This window comes from Lithobates pipiens, unplaced genomic scaffold (genome assembly GCF_037356315.1).
Source record: "Lithobates pipiens isolate NorthernLeopardFrog02 unplaced genomic scaffold, aLitPip1_a1.2 Scaffold_8, whole genome shotgun sequence".
Taxonomy (NCBI): domain Eukaryota; kingdom Metazoa; phylum Chordata; class Amphibia; order Anura; family Ranidae; genus Lithobates; species Lithobates pipiens.
The window spans coordinates 9370283-9398158 of record NW_027507903.1 but is presented as its reverse complement, the minus strand read 5'-3'; the positions used below and the strand labels follow the sequence as shown (position 1 = coordinate 9398158).

Genomic DNA, 27876 nt, shown 5'->3' with positions numbered 1-27876 from the left:
CAAACCAATCCATATAAACTTATTGAGTTTTTTTATTTTATTTTTTTAAACCAAAGACAAAGATTTGTGACCAAAATGAAAAAAGACCAATTTTTTTTTTAAACCCGATATTTTCTACTTTCTGCTATAAAACACATCCAAAAAAAAAATTATAAAAAAAAGAAAAAAATGTACACACACCAATCTATATAAACTTATTGAGATTTTTTTTTTTTTTAACCAAAGACAAAGAATTTTTACCAAAATGAAAAAAGACCTATTTTTTTTTTTTTTTAAACCCGATATTTTCTACTTTCTGTTATAAAACACATCCAAAATAAAGATTATAAAAAAATACATTTTACACAAACCATATAAACTTATTGAGATTTTTTTGTAACTAAAGACAGAATTTTGACCAAAAAGAAAAAAGACAGAATAAAAAAAAAAATTATATTTTCTACTTTCTGTTATAAAACACATCCAAAAAAAAAAAAATTATAAAAATTTTTTTTTTTTTACACAATCCATATAAACTTATTGAGATTTGTAAGTTAACTTACTATGTTTTATATGGATTGGTGTAACTTCACACATCAATCCATATAAACTTATTGAGATTTTTTTTTTTAAACCAAAGACAAAGAATTTTGACCAAAATGAAAAAAAGACCGAATTTAAAAAAAGACAAAAAACTATATTTTCTACTTTCTGTTATAAAACACATCCAAAAAAAAAATTATAAAAAAAAGAAATTTTACACAATCCATATAAACTTATTGAGATTTGTAAATTAAGTTACTATGTTTATATGGATTGGTGTTACTTCACACACCAATCCATATAAACTTATTGATATATATTTTTTTATAACCAAAGACAAAGAATTTTGACCAAAATGAAAAAAGACAGATTTAAAAAAAAAAAAACGATATTTTCTACTTTCTGCTATAAAACACATTATATATATATATATATATATATATATATATATATATATAAAAAACATTTTACACAAACCAATCCATATAAACTTATTGAGATTTTTTTTTAACCAAAGACAAAGAATTTTGACCAAAATAAAAAAAGACAGAAATTAAAAAAAAAAAAAAAAAAAACATATTTTCTACTTTCTGCTATAAAACACAAAAAAATTATTATAAAAAAAAAAAAAAATGTACACAATCCATATAAACTTATTTTTAACCAGACAAAGAATTTAGACCAAAATGAAAAAAGACAGATTTAAAAAAAAAAAACGATATTTTCTACTTTCTGCTATAAAACACATTATATATATATATATATATATATATATATAAAACATTTTACACAAACCAATCCATATAAACTTATTGAGATTTTTTTTTAACCAAAGACAAAGAATTTTGACCAAAATAAAAAAAGACAGAAATTAAAAAAAAAAAAAAAAAAAACATATTTTCTACTTTCTGCTATAAAACACAAAAAAAATTATAAAAAAAAAAAAAATGTACACAATCCATATAAACTTATTTTTAACCAGACAAAGAATTTTGACCAAAATGAAAAAAGACAGATTTTAAAAAAACAAAACAATATTTTCTACTTTCTGCTATAAAACACATAAAAAAAATTATAAAAATTCTTTTTTACATAATCCATATAAATTTATTGAGATTTGTAGGTTAAGTTACTATGTTTATATGGATTGGTGTTACTTCACACACCAATCCATATAAACTTATTGAGATTTTTTTTTTAACCAAAGTCAAAGAATTTTGACCAAAATGAAAAAAGACAGATTAAAAAAAAAAAAAAAATATATATATATATATATATATATATATATATATATATACACACACAATTTGCTACTTTCTGCTATAAAACACATAAAAAAAATATAAACAAAATAAATTTTACACAAACCAATCCATATAAACTTATTGAGATATTATTATTATTTAAAAAAACAAAAAGCAATATTTTCTACTTTCTGCTATAAAAAACATCAAAAAAAAAATAATAATAAAGAAAAATTACACAATCCATATAAACTTATTGAGATTTGTAATTTAAGTTAATAAATTTATATGGATTGCTGTTACTTCACACACCAATCCATATAAACTTATTGAGATTTTTTTTTTTTTTTTTTTTTAACCAAAGACAAAGAATTTTGACCAAAATGAAAAAAGACAGATTAAAAAAAAATAAAAAAACGATATTTTCTACTTTCTGCTATAAAACAAATCCCCCCAAAAAAAAAAATTATAAAAAAAATTTTTTTTACACATTCCATATAAACTTTTTGAGATTTGTTTTTTTTATTAACCAAAGACAAAGAATTCTGACCAAAATAAAAAAAGACCGAAATTAAAAAAAAAACTGATATTTTCTACTTTGTGCTATAAAACACATCCAAAAAAATAAAAATAAATTCTTTATAAATTTTGACCAAAAATATATTTTAGGTTTATATTTATAAAGAATTTTTTTATTATTATTATTTTTATTGGATGTGTTTTATAGCAGAAAGTAGAAAATATTGGGTCTTTTTTTTCAGAACTTTCTGAACTTTTTTCCCTTATGGCGCAAAAAAAAAAAAAAAGCCTTTGAAAAAAAATGGTATAAAATGCTATTTGGGTACAGCGCTGCATGTCCGCGCAATTATCAGTTAGATCCCTTTCACACTGTGGCCGTGGCCGCGTCAGCGCTAAAGCGTCGTTCGTTTTAGTGACGCTTTATCGCTGTTTAAGCTGCGCTTTTTAGACCGCTAGAGGGGCGATTTTAACCCAAAAGAAGGGGTTAAAAGGGCCCCGTGTTGCGACGGTTTCCGAAAGCGCCTGAAAAGCGCAGCAACACAGGCGTAAAAAAAAAAAAAAAAATCCTCGGTTAATCCGACATGGAAGTATTGAGGGGTGGCGTTTCCCCTTGAGGTGTAGCAGATGGCTCCTTTCAACATGGCACCATAGGTAGGTGGAGGTAGGTGGAGGTTTACCGCACCCTTACAGAGTGATTGGGAGGCGAAGCTTTTTCTAAAATACAAGAAACCCAACATCGCTATTGTGTGTGAAATCTGCTTTAATTAATGAAGGGAAAAGATTAATGAAAAGTGGAACGCCTGCCAACAAAACAATCTATTCTGCAGGATGAATATGGCCCATACTAATGCCAGCAGAGCCCAGAGCCAATCGGAAATGTTCTCTGACGGGTCGGGATTTGCCGGGGCAGAACCCGTCTGACACCTAAAGGAGAACCCCGACCTGCTGGTCTCGTCACCCCTTTATACTGGACAGACTGCCAAGGCCGGATTCACACCTACGGCATTTTTTTGTGCATTTTTGGAGAATTGCACTACAGTCCATTTCACCACTTAAAGCGGGGTCCCACTTAAAAATTAAAAGTCAGCAGCTACAAATACTGCAGCTGCTGACTTTTAATAATCGGACACTTACCTGTCCCAGGGTCCAGCGATGTGGGGGATTGAAGCCCCGCTCTCAACCCCGCCCCCCCCCCCCCCCCTACGCTCGGCGGTACCGGCATTTTAACTGTGGGCATACAGTTAACGCCCACTGCGCATGCGCAAGCAGCGCCGCGCACCGTCACTGGCCGCGCAATCATCTGGGACTGGTCACGTGTCCCAGATGATTGACAAGAGGGAGGGAGTGAGGGGGGAGAGCTGATCTCCCTTCCTGGGCCAAGGGGAAGTGACGTCAGGAGCCCAGGCGCCGAAGGAGGTAGACTGCGACGGACCCCCTAGCAACAGGCATTTAGAGGTGAGTGGGGGGGGGGGGGGGAGTGGAACTCCACTTTCTGAGATTTGTTGTTTACAAATTAAAAACAGTTTTTTTTTTTTGCTATAAAACCACCCCAAACATTATATATATACATAGGGAACTGATAGGCGGCACTGATAGGGAACTGATAGGGGGCACTGATAGCGAACTGATAGGCGGCACTGATAGGGAACTGATAGGCGGCACTGATAGGGAACTGATAGGCGGCACTGATAGGGAACTGATAGGCGGCACTGATAGGGAACTGATAGGTGGCACTGATAGGGAACTGATAGGCAGCACTGATAGGGAACTGATAGGCGGCACTGATAATGAACCGATAGGTGGCACTGATAGGGAGCTGATAGGTGGCACTGATAGGGAACTGATAGGTGGCACTGATAGGGAACTGATAGGCAACACTGATAGGGAACTGATAGGTGGCACTGATAGGGAACTGATAGGCAGCACTGATAGGGAACTGATAGGCAGCACTGATAAGCAGCACTGATAGGCAGCACTGATAGGCGGCACTGATAGGCAGCACTGATAGGCGGCACTGATAGGCAGCACTGATAGTGAACTGATAGGCGGCACTGATAGGGAACTGATAGGCAGCACTGATAGTGAACTGATAGGCGGCACTGATAGGGAACTGATAGGCGGCACTGATAGGGAGCTGATAGGGAACTGATAGGTGGCACTGATAGGGAACTGATAGGCAGCACTGATAAGCGGCACTGATAGGGAACTGATAGGCAGCACTGATAGTGAACTGATAGGTGGCACTGATAGGGAACTGATAGGCGGCACTGATAGGGAACTGATAGGCGGCACTGATTGCAAACTGATAGGCAGCACTGATTGCAAACTGATAGGCGGCACTGATAGCGAACTGATAGGCGGCACTGATAGGGAACTGATAGGCAGCACTGATAGCGAACTGATAGGCGGCACTGATAGCGAACTGATAGGCAGCACTGATAAGCAGCACTGATAGGCGGCACTGATAGGCAGCACTGATAGGCGGCACTGATAGGCAGCACTGATAGTGAACTGATAGGCGGCACTGATAGGGAACTGATAGGCGGCACTGATAGGGAACTGATAGGCGGCACTGATAGGGAGCTGATAGGGAACTGATAGGTGGCACTGATAGGGAACTGATATGCGGCCCTGATAGGGAACTGATAGGTGGCACTGATAGGGAACTGATAGGCAGCACTGATAAGCGGCACTGATAGGGAACTGATAGGCAGCACTGATAGTGAACTGATAGGTGGCACTGATAGGGAACTGATAGGCGGTACTGATAGGGAGCTGATAGGGAACTGATAGGTGGCACTGATAGGGAACTGATAGGCGGTACTGATAGGGAGCTGATAGGGAACTGATAGGTGGCACTGATAGGGAACTGATAGGTGGCACTGATAGGGAACTGATATGCGGCACTGATAGGGAACTGATATGCGGCACTGATAGGGAACTGATATGCGGCACTGATAGGGAACTGATATGCGGCACTGATAGGGAACTGATAGGTGGCACTGATAGGGAACTGATAGGTGGCACTGATAGGGAACTGATATGCGGCCCTGATAGGGAACTGATAGGCGGCACTGATAGGCGGCATGATGGGCACTAATGAGGATGCACTGATGGGTACTGATAGGAGGCACTAATGAGGAGGCACTGATAGGTATTTTCATCAGGTGATCCAGCCAGCAAGTCTGTTGTTTTGTCTCCAGCAGAATGTATTCATTTACGTGGATGAGACAAACCGCTTACAACTGTCTGGGGCGTATAAAATGATCCATTTTTATCTACCGTATTCATTGAAAACCTTTATCCCAGAAGGGAAAAAAATGCTTGCTGCAACTGTTTATAAAGTGTGAGATGAAGTTTGGCTTAAATCTGCTAATACATTTAACACTATCCCCCCCCCCCCCCCCCCCCCCCACCATCACAGCTTGGACTGTTAAAGGAAGTAAAAACAAAAACAGTTAATAATAAAAAAACTAAAAATTAAAAACGAATGCAGCCACCACATCTAATGATTGGTAAGCTGCAATATGTTACATTTTCCTTTTTGGATTTAAACGCTTTGATTCACCTATGGCACCCGGCAATATATGGAATGTATGTGCTGTAGAAGGATTCAGCCAAGTGCCCTCCCCATGTTCCCTATGTAGATCATTTTTTCGGATGGATGAATACAATCGGGAAAAATATTCATCACCGGGGAATGTTATGCAACCAGAAAATGTTATACAAGCGAACCTGCAATTTGAGGTGTTTGTGGAACGCGTCGGTGTGAGCTTCATGTGACTGACTCTTAGCCGTGACTCTGCAACAATAAAATATTATACTCCATAGAGCTGCAGTAATAAATAGAACAATCGGAGGGAATAAACAGAACGAATGCTCAGCGCACGTCGCTCTCCATGGTGCTGAAGTCAGAACGGCCCGAGTTCTTCACAGCTAATCACACATTTTCTCTGTAAAATCATTTCCAATAACAGCCCGACAGAGGATAATGGTGACTGCGTGTGATAAAAGTCAGCCAATCATCTCCCTCATGTATAGACATATATCCAACCAAACATCCACCTTAAAATGCACAGGCAAATTTTATACTCTTTTTATTAATGTAATACATTATATATTGCATTTCATGTAATATTATTATTATTTATTGGATATTAATCTTGTACATTATTTGTTGTATGTTATTTATTATTATTTATTGGATATTATTTATTATTATTATTGTATGTTATTTATTGTATTGTATATTTTTTATTATTCGTGTATGTTCTTTATTGTAATTAATTTTTGTATATTATTTAATACTATTATTTACCACAAACAAGACCAATTTCAGAAAATAATGGTGCTGGTGCATGATAAATGTCAGCCAATCACTGCTTACGTACAGCTGTATATTGTGTTTCTTTTTAACAACATAATACATGAATTATTGTATGTTATTTAATATTATTATTTATTGTATGTTACTTATTTTTATTATTTATTGCATATTATTTGTTTGTTAGTTTTATTTATTTATTTTATGTTATTTATTATTGTATGTTATTTATTGTACATTATTTATTATTGCATGTTTTGTATTATTATATATTGTGCATTATTTATTATTATTGCTTGCTATTTATTTTTATGTATTGTATATTATGTATATATTATTTATTGCATATTTATTAGTAGTATTTATTGTATGTTAATGTATTTATTATTATTATTTATTGTATATGATATATTGTGCATTATATATTATTGTGTGCTATTTTTTATTTATTGTATATTATTATTATTATTATTGTATGCTATTTAATGTTATTATTTATTGCAAATTTATTATTAGTATTTATTGTATGGTACTGTATTCCTTATTATTTGTTGTAAATGATTTATCGTGCATTATATAATATTATTGTATGTTATTTATTGTATATTATTTATTATTATTATTATTGCTTATTGTATGTTACTGTATTTATTATTATTATTATTTATTGTTATTATTTATTGCATATTTATTATTCATATTTATTGTATGTTACTGTATTCATTATTATTTATTTTATATGATTTATTGTGCATTATATAATATTTTTGTATGTTATTTATTGTTATTTATTGTATATTATTTATTATTATTATTATTATTATTATTGTATGTATTTATTGTTATTATTTATTGCATACTCATTATAAGTACTTATTGTATGTTACTGTATTTATTATTAGTAGTAGTATTTTTATTATTATTATTGCATGTTAATTATTATTATTTATTGCATATTTATTATTAGTATTTATTGCATGTTACTGTATTCATTATTATTATTATTTGTTGTATACTATTTATTATACACACAAGACCAATTTCAGAAAATTAGAAATCATTTTACAAAAAATGTTTGTTCAGCGTGTGAATATTTATCGTGTCGTTCAATGAGGAGAGGGAATACAGGCAATAAAGGAATAAACAAATGTTTGCTAAAACACCATACACTGTACAGCCATACCGTTCTGACCACTGACAGGTAAAATTAATAAAATTTATTTTATAGATAACCCCTGTCTTTTTTTTGTATGCCATCTGTGTCCCATTGGGGAGATTTCCCTTAACTTCCTGTCCCATAGCTAAAGCAGGAAGTGAGAGGAAATCCCTCCAAAGGGAGATAATCCCGTGGTGTCACCAGAACAAGTGACCCCCATTGGAAGATTTTCCTTCTATTCCTGTTCTGGTGACAACCCAAAATGTGTTATTTTCCTTCACTTTTGGATAAATAGATAAATAGGGCGCATCTCCCTAACGGGGGGCACAGATGGCAATAAAATCCTGATGGGGGGAGGGGGGGGAGCTAAAAAATAAATAAATAAATGCCTTTACTTATATTATAAAATGAACACACAATATCGGTCTAGACCCCCCCCCCCCCAGATTTCCGGGGGGTTCCTGTAGCGAATGGCCGTACCTCTCCCAGTGGCTGCAGACGTTGGGATCCTCTGGATTCAGCAAGACGGCCGTTCCGAGCACCAGGCACAAAACCAACACCTCCACCGTCCACCCCAAGGCAGCGAAGAGCTTCATGGTGTCACCTGCCAAGATAAAACCAGTCACAGGTGAGACAAAAGATAATCATATAAAGCCTCCATCACACGGGGTGTACATAAAGTGGGTGTAATCCTCAGACATGAAATCTGAACAAAGCATATCCCTCTATAGCAGGGATATGCAATTAGCGGACCTCCAGCTGTTGCAGAACTAGAAGTCCCATGAGGCATTGCAAGACTCTGACAGCCACAAGCATGACACCCAGAGGCATGATGGGACTTGTAGTTTTGCAACAGCTGGAGGTCCGCTAATTGCAGATCCCTGCTCTAGTGTGTACTTATCTCAGTCCAGAGCACTAAGTGTAATTTATGTCTGCTGCCTCCTTCCTCTGCTATCAGCTAGAATCATTTCTGACAAGTTTTCCTGACACCAAGAGAAAAAAAGGTGACAGAGGAGGGAACTCCAGCACACAGCCTGTGTTTGACAGCCTCAGCTCTGTTCCTGTGTGCTGTATGAGAGGGGTTGTGCATAGTTCCCAACTGTCCCTGATTTGGAGGGACTGTCCCTGATTTGGAGCAATGTCTCTCTGTCCCTCTTTCCTCCTCATTTGTCCCTCATTTTGGTCTGATCTATATAGATGTGTATAAAATGCATAAAATAAAATTCCCAGCGCTAAACCTTTCATCTGATTTCTAAATTGCTACATTTGTAAATTCCAAAAGCCAATATCAAAGAATAATAGTGGTAAAAAACAATGGGTTAAACCAATCTTGTTTTTTTTTTTTGTACAATTCTCCTTTAAGGGGGCGTGGCCAGGGGTGTGTCCTGTGCCTCCATACTTTTGCTGATAGGTGTCCCTCATTCCCTTCCATCCAACAAGCTGGCAGCTCTCATCACTAAGCCAGATGTCGGCTCCCCGCCCCCTGCTTTCTGACAGCTCAGACAAGCTTTATAAATGCCACACTTTGAACAGCTGTAGAGAAGAGAAGACTGCAGATAAACAGGTACCACTTATGTAGGAGGGTTTGTTTTATCTCTGTGTATCCTGGGAGGCCGGTCACTGCACTGGGTATATGGAAGGGTTTGCAGCCACTTTAAGCGTACACCTGTGCAAGGGCCAGCTCCTGCGACCCCCCCCCCCCCCCCGTTCATATGCCCCTGCAATGGGGTTCTCTAATTGGATGAGGTGGAGATCCAATCAGAGAATGCCTTGTATGTATATACCTGTACAAGGTCTGTGTTTGCCCACAAGGGGGTGAACAGGAGTTCCCTGCATTCATGTCAATGGGGGCACAGCAGAAAGCACGCAGACAGTCACTGCCCCCCCCCCCCCCAAAATCACACGGTCCCAAACACAGACAGCGTGCATTCAGGGACTCCCCTGCCCACAAGGATGTCTAATGGGAAGCATTGGTGTCTGTGAGGCCGCTGCATCCCAATTGACAAGAATAGGACGGCCACGGAAAACACCTGCAAATCACTGTGCGAGCAAACACATACAAGGTATTCTCTGATTGGACGAGGTGGAGATTATGACATCGCCACCCTCTCCTCTCCACCTCGTCCAATCAGAGAACACTTTACATTCATTTTTACAAGGCACTCTGAATGGCAGCAATGCCAAGTAAGCGACCCCTAGTGGCCAGCGTGCAGTGGGGCAACTGCTCGGCACAAGATTGTATTGAAAACTGTAGTAGCGCCGACTACTACAGTGAGTGTCAGCTTCCCCAGGTATGTGATATGCAGCGCATCCGGAAAGTATTCACAGCGCTTCACTTTTTCCAAGTTTTCTTATGTTACAGCTTCATTCCAAAATGGATTGAATTCATTATTTTCCTCAAAATTCTACAAAAAATCCCCCCCCCCCCCCCATAATGACAACGCGAAAGTAGATTGTTTGAAATCTTTGCAAATTTATTAAAAATAAAAAAAATCAAATATATAACTCAACGCGTTTTTCGCAAGCCACTGCTCGCTTATTCACCTAATGATCTCCTCCTGAAGAAGCGAGCAGTGGCTTGCGAAACGCGTCGAGTTATAGATGCCAGTACAATTCAAACGTCGTATACAATTACATGTTTATGTTTCAAGCAATTTGTCATCATGCTAACCGCTTTGGCTTTTATGTTTGTGCATTTACTGAGGTTTTAATAAACCGTGTTACTATGTTTTACGCTACTTTGTTGGCCCCCATGCTTGCCTCATTCAAAGTCCCATGGGCTATTTTCCTTTTGTTGTGTTATTTTCAGAAAAAAGACACCCTAGAGAAAAAAATTGTGGTAGATCCAATTTTTTATTAAATTTTTTGGCCACACACTATTTGCACAAAGGTAAAAAAACACATTAAAATTAATTTTAGGGAGGCACAAAAATGCAATAAATTACCTAATTTTTTTTTTCTAAAATATAAAAGAGGAGGTTTCACCAAGTAAATAGATACCCAACACACCAAACTTTGAAGTTTGCACACGCCCGTGAAATGGCGACAGTTCGCTATATTTTCTATAGGTGACGCTTTAAAAGCCCCTATAGGTCATCAGTCTAGTGCTATGAAGAAGGTCTGGCGCTAGGATTATTGCTCTAATTTTGGCGTGCACAGCGATATGTATAGATGTGCACTGCCGAAAAATGTGTTCTTTTTCATTAATCGGGTCATTCGTTATGATCGAAATTCGTCAGTTTGAAAATCCATAAATGTGAAAATTCTAAAATCTGAAAATTCGTAAATTCGTTATAATCGAAATTCGTAAATGCGTCAGTTAGAAAATCTGTAAATTTGAAAATTCTAACATCTGAAAATTCGTTATGATCGAAATTCGTAAATTCGTCAGTTTGAAAATTCGTAAATTAGAAAATTCTAAAATCCGAAAAATCGTAAATTCAAAAATGCGTAAATCCGCGAATTCGTAAATTCGGAAGTTTGTAAATTCCGTAAATTTGAAAATTCTAAAATCTGAAAATTCGTTATGATCGAAATTCGTAAAATCTGTAAGTTTGAAAATCAGTAAATTTGAAAATTCGAAAGTCCGAAAATTCATAAATTCGAAAAATGCGTAAATCCGTAAATTCGTTATGATCGAAAAATTCATAAATTTGTAAGTTCAAAAATCCGCAAATTTGAAAATTCGAAAATCGGAACATTTTAAAATGCGTAAATCCGTAAACTCCCAAAAAAATTCAGAAATGTGAAAATCCAAAAATAAGAAAGAAAATCCGAAAAAAAAAAAAAAATAATAACTCACTAATAACCAACTTTTAAATTATAGGTATTGGAATCTCCTTTCAAATTTGCCTGTTAGTCAACGTAACGAATTTATCCAAAGTTACGAATTATAACTATTATAACCAATAATAATAATAATAATAACTAGGGATGAGACTGATGTTGGAGTCAAAGGTAAGTTCGACTCCAACATTGAGTGTTCGCTTATTCGCCCAACAGCGAACAATATGCGGTATTCGCGTGAAAATTTGAAAGCCGCCGGGAACACCGTTAAAGTCTGTGGGACACTAACATGAGAAATCAAAAGTGCTAATTTTAAAGGCTGATATGCAAGTTATTGTCATAAAACATGTTTGGGGACCCGGCTCCTGCCCCAGGGGACACGTATCAATTCAAAACATTTTTTTTTTAAATGGCCGTTTTTTTTCAGGAGCAGTGATTTATTTAATGCTTAAAGTGAAACAATAAATTTAAATATTCCTTTAAATATTGTGCCTGGGGGGGTGTCTATACTGTGCCTGTAAAGTAGTGCATTTTTCCCATGTTTAGAACAATACCACAGCAAAATGACATTTCTAAAGGAAAAAAAGTCATTTAAAACTGATCGCGGCTATAATGAATTGTCGGGTCCCGGCAATATATATATAAAACTCATTGAAAAAAAAGAGCATGGGATCCCCCTCCCCCCCAGTCCATTACCAGGCCCTTTGGGTCTGGTATGAATATTAAGGTGAACTCCCGAACCAAAATTTTAAAAAAAAATCCATACCAGGACCTTCGGGTCTGATATGAAAATTAAGGGAACTCTGCGCTAAATTAAAAAAAATGGTGTAGGGGTCCCCCCCAAAATCCATACCAGACCTGAATGGTATGGATTTTAAGGGGAACCCTACATCAAAATCCCAAAAGCCCCTCCTCCTGAACCATACCAGGCTACATGCCCTCAACATGGGTGGGTGCTTTGCGGTAGCCCCCCAAAGCAGCTTGTCCCCATGTTGATGGGGACAAGGGCCTCATCCCCACAACCCTTGCCCGGTGGTTGTGGGGGTCTGCAGGCGGGGAGGCTTATCGGAATCTGGAAGCCCCCTTTAACAAGGGACCCCCAGATCCCGGCCTCCCCCCCGTTCACAAAAAAGTGTCAAAATGGTAAAAAAGACAAGAAACAGCTTGGGACACGTCCTTTATTAAAAAAGAAAAAAGTAAAAATGCCCCACGATGTCCGTTCATCTTCTTCTATCAAGCTGACGACGGACAAAAAAAAAGAGAAGCTGCCATGGGAGGCTCCCGCCTGACAGTTCCTATAAAACTGAGGACGGGGCCACCCGGTGACGTAACCGGGTGACCCCACCCCCTCTGACACCACGGGACTTCCCCGTGGCGCCAGGGGGGGCGGGGTCACCCAGCAGCTCCTGTTCATTCATAAACTGATGCAGAGTTTACTCTGCTCACATCAAAAGACACAGTAGCAATCGCTCAATGTGTCCAATCAAGAAAAGGAAGGGGCCGGTAAATTACATATTTACTGGCCCTTTCCCTCCGCTCGGCATCCTGACACATCCCCCCCCCCCCCCAGCAGCCGGCGGGAGAAGAAAGGAGGAAATCCGGGTGCAGGGGGGATGAGGGGGGTGGAGGAGGAGAAGGCTAGGGGACCAGAGGAGCGGCTGAAGCACACGGGGCAGAGGAGGAGGACACAGAACAAAAGCAAAGGGCCGGTAAATTACATATTTACTGGCTCCTTCCCTCCGCTCTACATCCTGACACATTCCCCCCCCCAGCAGCAGGTGGGAGAAGAGAGGAGGAAATCCGGGTGCAGGGGGGATGAGGGGGTGGAGGAGGAGAAGGACAGGGGACCGGAGGAGCGGCTGGAGCACATGCGTCAGAGGAGGAGGACACAGGGAACAGCCGGGGATGATCTACGCTGCGGACGCCACACAGCCATTACTTTGACAGGCCCAGGCTGTCACTAAAACTGGTCTACTGAGCCATCAGCCCACTGGAAAACTCCCGGTAGTCCTGATGGCCAGTACATGCCTGGGAGTGAGCAGGAGAGGGTTCCTGCATACATTGAGGCCATGGGGAACGAACGTAGCCACCCTCTACCAGGAAGTCAGATTTGGAGGAGGCTGAGAGCAGTAGAAGGGACGTTTTTTTTTTTTAAACATAGAATGTACACTCCAATAAAGTTTTTTTTTTTAGAAGTTGAGTGTCACTTTAAGATCCGCAATTAACCATTTCATAGCCGAGACTCCCCCCAGCAGGAGCCAGCGGTCACAGATACACAAATTCGCCACAACATTAAAATCAATGGTTGTTACTCTGAAAGGTTCTATTTATCGGCAGACGCTAACAACTCATTTTATCAGAAGCCGGGGCGCTCCTCCCCCTCTCGCCATTTACATACACGCCATTTGCTGCAATTGCTATTTATGTGAAATGCACTTAACCCCGCATCGAACGGGGCTATGGCGGCCCCGCCGTGGTTCGCGTGTTTACTGTCGCTGCGGAACAATTACTTTTCTAATGCTTCTATTGGAAATCAAATACCAGGAAACTTGGACCGTGACCGTCCTCCAGTCCCGGGTTCCAGAAACTTCTCGGGTCGTTTATGTCTTTGACCTTATTCCGCTAATCGGAGGGGGGGGGGCGGGGGGTGTATACTTCTAGCGCTATTGTGTCAATGCCGAGGGATGCGGGATGAGGCATCGAGGGGCTTTCTTTCGCGAAGCAGGTCGGAGTCTCTCTACGTTTGGCGCTCCGCATCCCCATTTATTTTCCCCTAAAAAAGGTATGAGTGATGTCTCCAGGGGCCACTTTGGACGCTCGGGGGAGTCTTTAGCGCGGTTCGCTGGCTGTGAATGGCCCTTTCCGTGTGTGTAATCAGGACAGGGAGTACATCAGACATGGATCCATTGTCAGGGAATATCTTCAGAGTTTAATGGATTACGTCCCGCTGGGGCTCCGGGGAATTTTGTCTACAACTGAGAGTTTCCATAGAAAACGCGGAGAGTACAGGACGCCTTAACCACTTATACAGAAAAAAAATTAAAAATAAAATAATATATATTAAAATTATATATATATATATATATATATATATATATATATATATATATATATATATAGCATGCGATCAAGTATAATCAACACATAACAGATACATTAACCACTTCAGCCCCGGAAGGATTTACCCCCTTAACCACTTAAGCCCCGGACCATTTTGCAGCTAACGGACCAGGCCCCTTTTTGCGATTCGGCACTGCGTCGCTTTAACTGACAATTTGCGCGGTCGTGTGACGTGACTCCCAAACAAAATTGACGTCCTTTTTTTCCCGCACAAATAGAACTTTCTTTTGGTGGTATTTGATCACCTCTGCGGTTTTTATTTTTTTTTAAAACAAAAATAGAGCGCCAATTTTGTAAAAAAATGCAATATTTTTTACTTTTTGCTATAATAAATATCCCCCCAAAAAAATATATAAAAAAAACATTTTTTTTCCTCAGTTTAGACCGATAAGTATTCTTCTACATATTGTTGGTAAAAAAAAAAAAAAAAAATCGCAATAAGCGTTTATTGATTAGTTTGTGCAAAAGTTATAGTGTCTAAAAAATAGGGGATAGTTTTATGGCGTTTTTATTACATTTTTTTTTTTCTTACTAGTAATGGCTGCGATTTTTATTGTGACTGCGACATTATGGTGGACACATCGGACACTTTTGACACATTTTTGGGACCATTGTCATTAATACAGTGATCAGTGCGACTAAAAATGCATTGATTACTATAAAAATTACACTGGCAGTGAAGGTGTTAACACTAGGGGGCTGTGTAGGGGTTAGGTGTGGCCTAATGTGCATTTCTTACTATAGGGGGGGCGTGGCTTGGCGTGTGACGTCACTGATCGTCGTTCCCTATGACAGGGAACAGACGATCAGTGACAGGCTCACTAGGAAGCACGGGGGAGAGGTTTGTTTGCACTTACCTCTCCTCGTTCTTCAGCTCTGTGACCCGATCGCGGGACACCAGCGCCGATCGGGTCCGCGGGTCCTGCGGGGCGCGGTCACGGAGCTCAGAACCGGGCCGCAAGTCCACGGCTGGACTCTTAAAGGGCAACGTACCTGTACGTGTTTGTGCCCAGCCGTGCCATTCTGCCGACGTATATCAGCATGAGGCGGTCCTTAAGTAGTTAATGGCCAGTTTTTGTGATTCGGCACTGCGTCGCTTTAGCTGACAATTGCGCGGTCGTGCGACGTTGCACCCAAAAATAATCCTTTTTTTCCTCACAAATAGAGATTTCTTTTGGTGGTATTTGATCCCCTCTGCGTTTTTGTTTAATTTTTTGCGCTATAAACAAAAAAAGAGCAACAATTTTGAAAAAAAAAACAATATTTTTTACTTTTTGCTATAATAAAAAAATGTCTTCCTCAGTTTAGGCCAATATGTATTCTTCTACATATTTTTGGTAAAAAAAAAAAAAAAAAACGCAAATAAGCGATTATTGATTGGTTTGCACAAAATTTATAGCGGCTACAAAATAGGGGATAGATTTATGACATTTATATTATTATTTTTTTTTTAACTACTAATGGCGGTGAGCAGCGATTTTTAGCGGGACAGCGACATTGCGGCTACAGAATGGGGGATAGATTTAAGGCATTTTTATTATTATTTTATTTTTTTGCTAGTAATGGCGGTGATCAATGATTTTTAGCAGGACTGCGACATTGCGGCGGAACAGATCGGACACTTTTTTTTTCGGGACCATTGACATTTATACAGCGATCAGATCTAAAAATAGCCACTGATCACTGTATAAATGTCACTGGCAGGGAATGGGGTTGACACTAGGGGGGGCGATCAAGGGGTTAAGTGTTCCTTAGGGAGTAGACTGACTGTAGGAGGAGAGAGCTCGCTGTTCCTGATCACTAGGGACAGACGATCTCTCGCTCCTCCCCTGACAGAACGGGGATCCGTTTGTTTACATTGACGGATCCCCGTTCTGCCTCTCTGCAGAGCGATCGCGGGTGGCTGGTGGACATCGGGGGCCGCCAGCCACGCGCATCGGCTCCGGCGTCGCGCGGCGGGCTTGCTATTGCTCTTAAAGCGCCCCGACGTACACCTACGGCGATTCGCGCAGCCGTGCCAACCTGCTGCAGTTAATGGCGGCGGCTGGTCGGCAAGCGGTTAATAAATATAATCCCGTTCAGCTGTTTCCCACTGATGCGTTTTTGCTGCATTTTTTTTAAAAACGCAGAAAAAAATGCAGTCCCTTTAGCTGTACCGCTTTGATGCTGGGTAATGGGCACCCAGAAAACGTGGGCAAAGCGCAGCAAAAACACATATGCGGTTTTGCAGCATTTTTGCGTTGGAGCAGCGTGAAAGCAGCCTTCCTCCATAAAGAGCATTAACCTCTTCATGACCCCTTTAAAACAAATGCTAATGCCTGAACACAGTTGTGCAACTTTGGCATGCGATAGCAAAACTGTACATATCAATCATCACAACTGCTTCTGGCTGCTCAACCTGCGGCCCTCCAGTTGTTTTGCGGAAACTACAAGTCCCATCAGTCCTCTGCCTGTGGGAGCCATGCTTGTAACTCTCAGGCTTGCAATGCCTCATGGGACTTGTAGTTTCGCCGCAGCTGGAGGGCCACAGGTTGAGCACCCAGGATATTTACATCGCTTTTTTATTTTTTTTTCCAGGGCAAATTGGTCTTTTATTTAGTAATAAATGGCAACAGGTACCTCATAAAATAGTAAAAAAATAAATAAATAAATAAATAATTATTTTTTATTTAGCTATACATTTCTTGCTATTTCTATGACCTTCCACCAAAGACCGATTCAGAATAAATTCTCCGGCTCCTGTCGATCGCAGCGATACCACATATGTGTATGTTATGTGTTGTCTGTACCCGTATGACAACCCAGAAACAATAGTGTCCATTTGGCTTTTTATTTTATTTTTTTTTTTATTTTTTTTTATCCTACCTAAAACACACTGACACCAATGCAATAAATAAATAAATAAATAAAAAGAAAAAAAAATGTTGTATAAAAAGAAAAAAAAATACTGACCCTGACATTTGACCTTGACCCAAACACTAACCCTGGCACTGATCAAACCTTGGTCTAGGATTTTTTTAAATTTTTGTTTTATTATTATTATTTATTTTATTTTTTAACGCTCACTCTCTGTCTATTTTTTTTTTTTACACATTTTTTTTATTATTATTATAATTTTTTTTTTTTTTTTTTTTTACACACACTTTTTTTTTTTGTAAGGAGAGAGAGAGACATATGATGTATCTATCTCCTGATAAAAAAAAGTGTGTGTAAAAAAAAAATAATAATAAAAAAATGTGTAAAAAAATAAAATATACAGAGAGTGAGAGAAAAAAGAAAAAAAAAAAACAGAGGTGGGCTTCAAATAGCTAGTTAACCACTGTAGTTTCTTCCCCAGCCAGATAGTGACACCAGGGCCTAAAAAGTGACATTATACATAGAAAGGAGAGATCAGCAAACATACATTTGGTGATCTCCCTCCCCCTCTACCCGGCGGCATCCGCATTGGCACGCAAAACCCGGGGAGGCATGAGAGCGGTGGACAGGGTGGTTCCTATCTTTTGCAGCCTCCTATGGATCCACCCCTTGCATGCACAGTTGTGTATCCCTACACTGTGCGCATCAACAGAAACACACAGCCCCATAGCCTGGAATGGCAAGGCTCTTCCCTCCTCCCCCCCTTGGCTATAGACTCACTGTCAACTGTTAAAGCGGAAAGTAAACCCCATCCATTTTAAGCGGAGTTCCACCCAAAAGTGGAACTTCCGCTCATTTGTCTCCTCTCCCCCTCCAGCGCCACAATTGGCACCTTTCTGCTTAACAAGTCATTTCCCCGTCCTGCCTTGTGACCTGACAGAGATCACTGCTCCCTGTCATCGGGAGCGGTGATCGATATCATGTCAGTGGAAGCCCATCCCCCCCACAGTTAGAATCACTCTCTAGGACACACTTAACCCCTTGATCGCCCCCTAGTGTTTAACCCCTTCCCTGCCAGTGTCATTTATACAGTAATCAGTGCATTTTTATAGCACTGATCCCTGTATAAATGTCAATGGTCCCAAAATAGTGTCAAAAGTGTCCAACGTGTCTGCCATAATGTTGCAGTCACGATAAAAAAAGCGCAGATCGCCGACATTACTAGTATAGTATAGTTTGTAGACGCTATAACTTTTGCGCAAACCAATCAATATATGGTTATTGCAATTTTTTTTTTACTAAAAACATGTAGAAGAATACATATCAGCCTAAACTGAGGAAAAAAAACTTTTTTTTTCTATATTTGTGAGGGATATTTATTATAGCAAAAAGTAAAAAATATTGAATTTTTTTCAAAATGAATCACTCTTTTTTTGTTTATAGCGCAAAAAAATCAAAAAATAAATCACAGAGGTGATCACATACCACCAAAAGAAAGCTCTATTTGTGGGAAAAAAAGGACATCAATTTTGTTTGGGTGCAATATCGCACGACCGCGCAATTGTTGGCTAAAGCGGCGCAGTGCCGAATCGCAAAAAGTGCTCTGGTCAGGAAGAGGGTAACGTTTTCCGGGGGTGAAGCGGTTAAACAGAGCCCAAGATGGCAGTTTCCTTGGCTGCTAAAACGATATAGGCGGGGTTTACTTCCGCTTTAACTCTTTCCCGTAAAGACGGGAAGTTCAGGGAAGCAGCGCTGAAGGAGCAGGAAGCCAGCAAAAACTGTAAACCTTAAGTGCTGGGATAAGAATTTTGTTACAATTGATTTATTGGGTCGTGTTTATATTATTATTGCACCCAATGTGTTAAACTGAAAAAAAACAAAAAACACTGAGGGTTTAAGAGCCGGTTCACACAGGGGCAACCCGGGATCCGACTTCAGGTCGCCCCAAGTCGCTCGGTTGAGAAAATCAATGTTAGTTAATGGAGCCGTCTTAATGCACACTACAGCAGTCACTCCGACTACAAAAAAGGTTCCTGTACTACTTCAATCCGACTTCTAGGCGACCGGTACCCATTGATTTCAATGGAAGTCGCCTCCAAGTCGGATCTCCATCTATATTGAAGCGACAATATCGCCTCTCTAATATTAAAAAACGGCATGGGCTCCCCCTCCTGGGGCAAACCAAGCCCTTAGGTCTAGTATGGATTTTAAGGGGAACCCCTACACCAAAGACCCTTATCCAAGCATGCAGCCCGGCCAGTCATCAGAAAAGGGGGTGGGGATGAGCAAGCGCGCCCCCCCCCCCCCAACCGTACCAGCCCGCATGCCCTCAACATGGAGGAGATGGGTGCTTTGGGGAAGGGGGGGCGCCCAGCAGCCCCCCCACCCCCAAAGCACCTTGTGCCCATGTTTATGAGGACAAGGGCCTCTTCCCGACAACCCTGGCCGTTGGTTGTCTGGGTCTGTGGGCGGGGGGGCTTATCGGAATCCGGGAGCCCCCTTTAATAATGGGGCACCCAGATCCCAGCCCCCCACTCTATGTGAATGAGTGTGGGGTACATCGTACCCCTACCCATTGACTTGGGGGAAAAAAGTGTCAATAAAAAAAAAAACGCACTACACAGGTTGTTAAAGTAATTTATTAGTTAGCTCCGGGGGTCTTCTTCCGACTTCGGGGGTCTATTCTGACTCCACCGCTCTCTCCGGCCTCTTCTCCCGCTCTCCGGCCTCTTCTCCCTCTCTCCGGCCTCTTCTCCCGCTCTCCGGCCTCTTCTCCCGCTCTCCGGCCTCTTCTCCCGCTCTCCGGCCTCTTCTCCTGCTCTCTGGCCTCTTCTCCCTCTCTCCGGCCTCTTCTCCCTCTCTCCGGCCTCTTCTCCCGCTCTCCGGCCTCTTCTCCCGCTCTCCGGCCTCTTCTCCCGCTCTCCAGCCTCTTCTCCTGCTCTCCGGCCTCTTCTCCCGCTCTCCGGCCTCTTCTCCCGCTCTCGCGGTTCTACTTCCGGGCTCCTCCGTTATCTTCTTCCAGCTCTTTTTGCTAGCGGCGGCCCGGTCTTCTCCATCCTTCTTCCCTCTTCTTCCGATGTTGACACGACGCTCTCTCCCACTGTAATGCAGCGCGCGAGGTGCGCAACGACTTATATAGGCATGGGGTGGGGGAGTAGTCACTGGGTGATGTCACATGGCGACCCCGCCCCTTATGACGTCACAGTCCCAGCATGCCCCGCGGTTTTTACCACTACTATTCCATTATATCGGCTTTTCGAAATGTAGAAATGCAGCAATTTAGAAATCAGATGAAAGGTTTTGCGCTGGGAAACACTTTTTGATGGATAAAAAGTACATTTTATATACAATTATATAAGGATCAGACCAAAATGAGGGACAAATGAGGAGGAATGAGGGACAGAGGGACATTGCTCCAAATCAGGGACAGTCCCTCCAAATCAGGGACAGTTGGGAGCTATGGCCACAGGTAATCTTTTTTCTTTTTTTTCTTTTTTTTAGCGCTCCTGCCATTTGCAGAGTAATCCATGAATTCGGAGCGCCCCTCCCGCCCTTAATGGACGGTATTATTGCTTTGTGATACCTTCGATGGCTGCCTTATTTTCATACTAATGGGACAAATGAATGATAATTGCATTAACTACCTGCCTTTTTTTTTTTTTTTTTCGCCACCATTTTTTTTGAAGCTCTTACACATCAAACCAGTGTTAACGTTCGCCGGCGTGGGAGCAATTACCGGTGTGACACCGGGGCACGCCGAGAGATTTTGGAGCATTTAATATAAATGGCACAAATTAAATTAAAAAAAAAAAAAATATATATGGAAGAGAAGGTAACCTCTTTATAAAACAAATAAATCCGGAGGGGGGGCGCTATGACTGCCGAAGATTCACCTTCAAAAGGTCCCCCCCCCCTCCCTCCTCCTCCGCAGGTGAGAGTCTCAAGGACATCAAAGCCATAAACGCCATGAACCTTATTATATGTTGTGTCTTCCAAACCTCCCCAGACTTTGCCGTGCCCTTGATTAGATTAAGCTGGCTGCTCGCTAATGACATGTAATGTTAATTAAGAGAATTACATGATAGGCTTCCCCGCGGACGGTCATGTAATGAGGGGGTTTGGTGGAGAGCCGAGGACGTGGGAAGAGGGATCGGCAGATTTGGAGACAGACTAAGAGACACATGGCCGCCGTGTGTAATAAACAGGGGCGTTCTGTGTTCCTGCAATTAGGGCCTGGAAAGCCGAGTCGCTAATAACGGGCCAATTAGGAAACGGATGCAAGAAAAATGAAAAAAATGAAAAAAAAAATTATCCGAGCGAGCAATACGGAATTCATTACCCCGGGCTGAGCGGATCCAGACTTTGGGGGCCGGTGACGTGACTTTTTTTTTTTGGTCTAAAAGTTAACCAATTAATGAAAAAAATTGTAAAAGGCAAACAGTCAACTCGAGGAAGCAGTAAGAAGCTTAAAAATAACCGTCACTAAAAAAAAGGAAGGTCAACCACAGACTTTACATCACATAGATGACGTTATCTCGTTAAACGATCATGAAGAAGAAGAATTATATCACACACTTGTCTGTCTAATCTACGGGCACTCGTTTTGGCGTTCATATTCAACACCCCCCCCCCCCCCCCGAAGGAGCCGCTTGGTAATTTTGGGGTTATCTGTTCTGCTCCTCCACACCAAGAGCGACCTCAGCCCTTTCTTGGCACGCCTGGTTGAGTGAAAGTTACAAATAGGAACGCCGGTAAAGATACCTTTAAAGTGGTTGTAAACCCTTACAAACCACTTTGACCTACAGGTAAAGCCTAGATTAAGGCTTACCTGTAGGTCCAAGAAATATCTCCTAAACCTACAGGAGATATTTACAAAAAGACAGGCACCGCTGTCTACGGCGCATGCCTTAGACAGCGGCGTGCAGGCGCACTGAGCATGCTGCTAACGGTGATATGCCGTTAGTGGCGGCTCCCGTGCGCATGCGCGGGAGTGACGTCATCGCTGCTCCGGCGCTATGAGTGGCCAGAGCAGCGATACCCGGAAGAAGATGGACGCTCCGGACTACAGGGGACAGCGGTGACTTCGCTGGCTCCTGTGTCAGGTAAGTGACACAGAATGGACTACTATGCGATGCGATGCGATGCATAGTAGTCCATTATGCTTTACCTTTGCAGGGAGACAAAGAGGAAGTAACACCCATCAGGGTTTACTTCCTCTTTAACCACTTGCCCACCCACCGTGAAATGACGGAGGAGCGGTGCAGCTCTTGCTCTGGGACGTGATCATGTGACGAGCCCTGCGATGGCGGCTGCTCTCATGCGATTATGGCCGCACGGCGACCCCAATCTCTGCAAAGAGATCAGTGTCCATCAGTCCCAAATATTAGTGCCCACCAGTGCCACCTATCAGGGCCCATCAGTGCCACCTTTCAGTGCTCATCAATGCCGCATAACAGTGCAGCCTATCAGTGCCCATTAAAGGAATTCAGTGCCTATCAGTGCCCACCAGTGCCACTTATCAGTGCCCATCAGTGCCGCAAAACAGTGCAACCTATCAGTGCTCATTAGAGGAATATCAGTGCCTATTAGTGCCACCTATTAGTGCCCATCAGTGCCACCTTTCAGTGCTAATCTATTCTGCCTATCAGTGCCTATTAGAGGTATATTGGTGCCTCCTCATTAGTGCCACCTAATCAGTGCCCATAAGTGTCACCTCATCAGCGCAGCCTATCATTGCCCATCAGTGAATGAGAAAAATGACTTATTTACAAAATTTACTTGCAGAAACTAAGAGAAACTTTTTTTTTTCTTTTTATAAATCTTTGGTCTTTAGTAAAGAATAAAAAACCCAGCAGTGATTATATGCCACCAAAAGAAAGCTCTATTTGTGTGAAGAAAATTATCAAAAAAATTTAATCTGGGTACAGTGTTGCATGACCGCGCAATTGTCATTCAAAGTGTGACGGCGCTGAAAGCTGAAAATTGGCCTGGGCAGGAAGGGGGTGAAAATGCCCGGTATTAAAGTAGTTAAAGTGGTTGTAAACCCTTACAAACCACTTTGACCTACAGGTAAGCCTAGATTAAGACTTACCTGTAGGTCCAAGAAATATCTCCTAAATCTATACGGTTTAGGAGATATTTGCCCGAAGACAGGCACCGCTGTCTACGGCGCATGCACCGTACACAGCGGCCCGCAGGCGCACTGAGCGCGGCATCGTCAATGACGAAGATGCTGCGCGTGCCGGCTCCCGTGCGCCTGCGCGGGAGTGACGTCATCGCGGCTTCGCCAAATGACAGCGGCGGAGCTGCGAGACCCACCGAGAAGATGGATGCTCCGGACTACAGGGGACAGTGGTGATTTCGCTGGCTCCTGTGTCAGGTAGGTGACACATAATGGGCTACTATGCGATGCGATGCATAGTAGTCCATTATGCTTTACCTTTGCAGGGAATGAAAGAGGAAGTAACACCCATCAGGGTTTACTTCCTCTTTAACTCGACTGTAAATCAGCACCAGGAAATAGACACAGAACAGTTCAATGGTAAATGAACTCAATGTATTGGTACGGGTTGAAATAAATGCTGGTATGAGCATGAATACATACAGAGGAAGTAGGTACAGACAAGGTCCACTAGACCAGTGGTCTCCATAGTGAGGCGCTATTCCTCCGACTGAAATTAGCAGTGGGGCATAATTCCTGCCACTGACACCTACAGTGCCGGATTCCTCCCACAACCCGATATGTATAAAAGACACCTGTTCACAGAAACTCTTTCCTCCATTTACCACCATTCCACCATCATGGGCAAGACCAAGGAGCTGTCCGAGGACGTCAGGGAGAAGATCGTAGACCTGCACAAGGCTGGAATGGGCTACAAGACCATCAGCAAGAAGCTGGTCGAAAAGTAGACAACCGTTGGAGCGATTATTCGCAAAGGGAAGAAATAACCACCAATCGCCTTTGGTCTGGAGCTCCTGCAAGATTTCGCCTCATGGGGTGAGGATGACCATAAGAAAAGTGAGGGATCATCACAGAACTACACGGGAGGAGCTTGTGAATGATCTCAAGGCAGTTGGGACCAGTGTCACCAAACCAACCGTCGGTAACACAATACACCGCCATGGATTGAAATCCTGCAGTGCCCACAAGGTTCTGTCCTCAAGTAGGCACATGTACGGGCCTGTCTCAAGCTGGCCAATGAACATCTAAATAATTCAGAGAAGGATTGGGAGAAAGTGCTGTGGTCAGGTGAGACCAAAACTTAGCTCTTTGGCATTAACTCGACTCAATGTGTTTGAAGGAAGAAAAATGCTGAATATGACCCTAAGAACATCCATCCCTACAGTCAAGCATGGAAGTGGAAACATTATGCTTTGGGGCTGTTTCTCTGCTAAAGGTACAGGCCGACTTTTCCGCATTGAGGGGCCAATTGAAGGGGTCATGTATTGTAAAATCTTAGATAAGAACCTTCTTCCCTCAGCCAGAACACTGAAGATGGGTTGTGGATGGGTCTTCCAGCATGACAATGACCCAAAACATACCACCAAGGCAACAAAATGAGTGGCTCAAGAAGAAGCACATTAAGGTAACAGAGTGGCCTAGCCAGTCTCCAGACCTTAATCCTATAGAAAATGTACGGAGGGAGCTGAAAGTTCGAGTTTTCCAAGCGACAGCCAAGAAACCTTAAAGAGGAAGTAAACCCTGATGAGTTTACTTCCTCTTTCATTCCCTGCAAAGGTAAAGCATAATGGACTACTGTGCATCGCATCGCATCGCATAGTAGTCCATTATGTGTCACTTACCTGACACAGGAGCCAGCGATGTCACCGCTGTCCCCTGTAGTCCGGCGCATCCATCTTCTTGGTGGGTCTCGCTGCTCCGCCGCTGTCATTCGGCGAAGCCACGATGACGTCACTCCCGCGCATTCGCACGGGAGCCGCCACGCGCGGCATATTCGCCGTTGACGGTGCTGCGCTCAGTGCGCCTGCGTGCCGCTGTCTACGGCGCATGCGTCGTAGACAGCGGTGCCTGTCTTTCGGCAAATATCTCCTAAACCGTATAGGTTTAGGAGATATTTCTTGGACCTACAGGTAAGCCTTAATCTAGGCTTACCTGTAGGTCAAAGTGTGTTGTAAGGGTTTACAACCACTTTAAGGATTTAGAGAAGATCTGTAAAGGAGAGTGGACCAAAATCCCTCCTGAGATGTGTGCAAACCTGGTCACCAACTACAAGAAATGGCTGACCTCTGTGATCGCCAACAAAGGTTTCTCCACCAACTACTAAGTCATGTTGTGCTTGGGGATCAAATACTTATTTTACTCACTTCATATGCCCACAACATGTAATATACCATATAAAAACTGTAACTCAATTTATAACATTTGTATCGTGTTTTTTTTCTGGATTTCTGGTTGATATTATGTGCCTATCATTTAAAATACACCTATGATAAAAAAATGATAGACCCTTAATTTCTTTTTAAGTGGTCAAACATACAAAATCTGCAGGGGATCAAATCCTTATTCTCCCCACTTCATATCCCCACAACATGTAATATACCGTATAGAAGCGGTTTAACAAGCGTTCACAGAAAAATCATTTGTCAAAACATTTTTTTTTGTCTTCATTGAGTCAACTAGGCCATTCATTGTATCTATAAATGTGGATGGTGCAGCTACGAGTGGCAGGCCATTGATTGTACAGTGGTACCTTGGATTACGAGCATAATCCGTTCCAGGAGAATGCTTGTAATCCAAAGCACTCGCATATCAAAGCGAGTTTCCCCATAGAAGTCAATGGAAACTAAGATAATTAGTTCCACATTGACTTCTATCGCATGCAATACCGCATGTGGCCAGAGGTGGAGGAGGGGGCGCTGGAGAGACTCGGAGATGGCTCGGATGCACTTAGAAACCCTCTAAAAGGCTCGGAGACACTCGGGAATGGAGTATTTCCGAGTGTTTCCGGGTATTTCTGAGTGGCTATGAATGGCTCCGAGTGTCACCGGCGCCCCCCCTCAACCCCCCCCCCCCCTGCCCGCACCTCTGACGAAATGTTGTACTGCACACTGCAGAGGCTTGAATCCTGCTCGTTTTGCAAAACAACACTGGCAAACCGAGTCAGCATTTAAAAAAAAAAAAATATATAGCTCAATAATAGCTCAATAGCTCTAAACGCTCGTTAACCGCGTTACTCTCAATCCAAAGTTCCACTGTATCTATAAATATGGATGGTGCAGTTATGAGTTGCAGGCCATTCTTTGTATCTATAAATGTGGATGGTGCAGCTCCGAGTTGCAGGCCATTCATTGTAACTATAAATGTGGATGGTGCAGCTCCGAGTTGCAGGCCATTCATTGTATCTGTAAATATGGATGGTGCAGCTCCGAGTTGCAGGCCATTCATTGTATCTGTAAATATGGATGGTGCAGCTCGGAGTTGCAGGCCATTCATTGTAATTATAAATGTGGATGGTGCAGCTCGGAGTTGCAGGCCATTCATTGTATCTATAAATATGGATGGTGCAGCTCCGAGTTGCAGGCCATTCATTGTATCTATAAATGTGGATGGTGCAGCTCTGAGTTGCAGGCCATTCACTGTATCTATAAATATGGATGGTGCAGCTCCGAGTTGCAGTCCATTCATTGTATCTATAAATGTGGATGGTGCAGCTCCGAGTTGCAGGCCATTCATTGTATCTATAAATGTGGATGGTGCAGCTCCGAGTTGCAGGCCATTCATTGTATCTATAAATATGGATGGTGCAGCTCCGAGTTGCAGGCCATTCATTGTATCTATAAATATGGATGGTGCAGCTCCGAGTTGCAGTCCATTCATTGTATCTATAAATGTGGATGGTGCAGCTCCGAGTTGCAGGCCATTCATTGTATCTATAAATATGGATGGTGCAGCTCCGAGTTGCAGGCCATTCATTGTGTCTATAAATATGGATGGTGCAGCTCCGAGTTGCAGGCCATTCATTGTAACTATAAATATGGATGGTGCAGCTGCGAGTTGCAGGCCATTCATTGTATCTATAAATGTGGATGGTGCAGCTCCAAGTTACAGGCCATTCATTGTATCTATAAATATGGATGGTGCAGCTCCGAGTTGCAGGCCATTTATTGTATCTATAAATATGGATGGTGCAGCTCCAAGTTGCAGGCCATTCATTGTATCTATAAATATGGATGGTGCAGCTCCGAGTTGCAGGCCATTCATTGTATCTATAAATATGGATGGTGCAGCTCCGAGTTGCAGGCCATTCATTGTATCTATAAATATGGATGGTGCAGCTCCGAGTTGCAGGCCATTCATTGTATCTATAAAATATGGATGGTGCAGCTCC

The 27876-nt window shown here is 41.7% G+C and overlaps 1 protein-coding gene across 4 annotated transcripts in view; it reads right to left on the bottom strand.

Moving 5' to 3' along the window:
• The window catches only part of LOC143962650 (multiple epidermal growth factor-like domains protein 11), a 981904-nt gene that overhangs the window by 824241 nt on the left and 129787 nt on the right, over nucleotides 1-27876 (bottom strand). For all 4 annotated transcript variants that reach the window (XM_077471986.1, XM_077471983.1, XM_077471984.1 and 1 more), the window contains exon 2: nucleotides 8246-8369. In XM_077471986.1, coding sequence (XP_077328112.1) covers nucleotides 8246-8361 — 116 coding nt within the window. In that variant the 5' untranslated portion in view covers nucleotides 8362-8369. The remainder of the gene's footprint in view (nucleotides 1-8245; nucleotides 8370-27876) is intronic.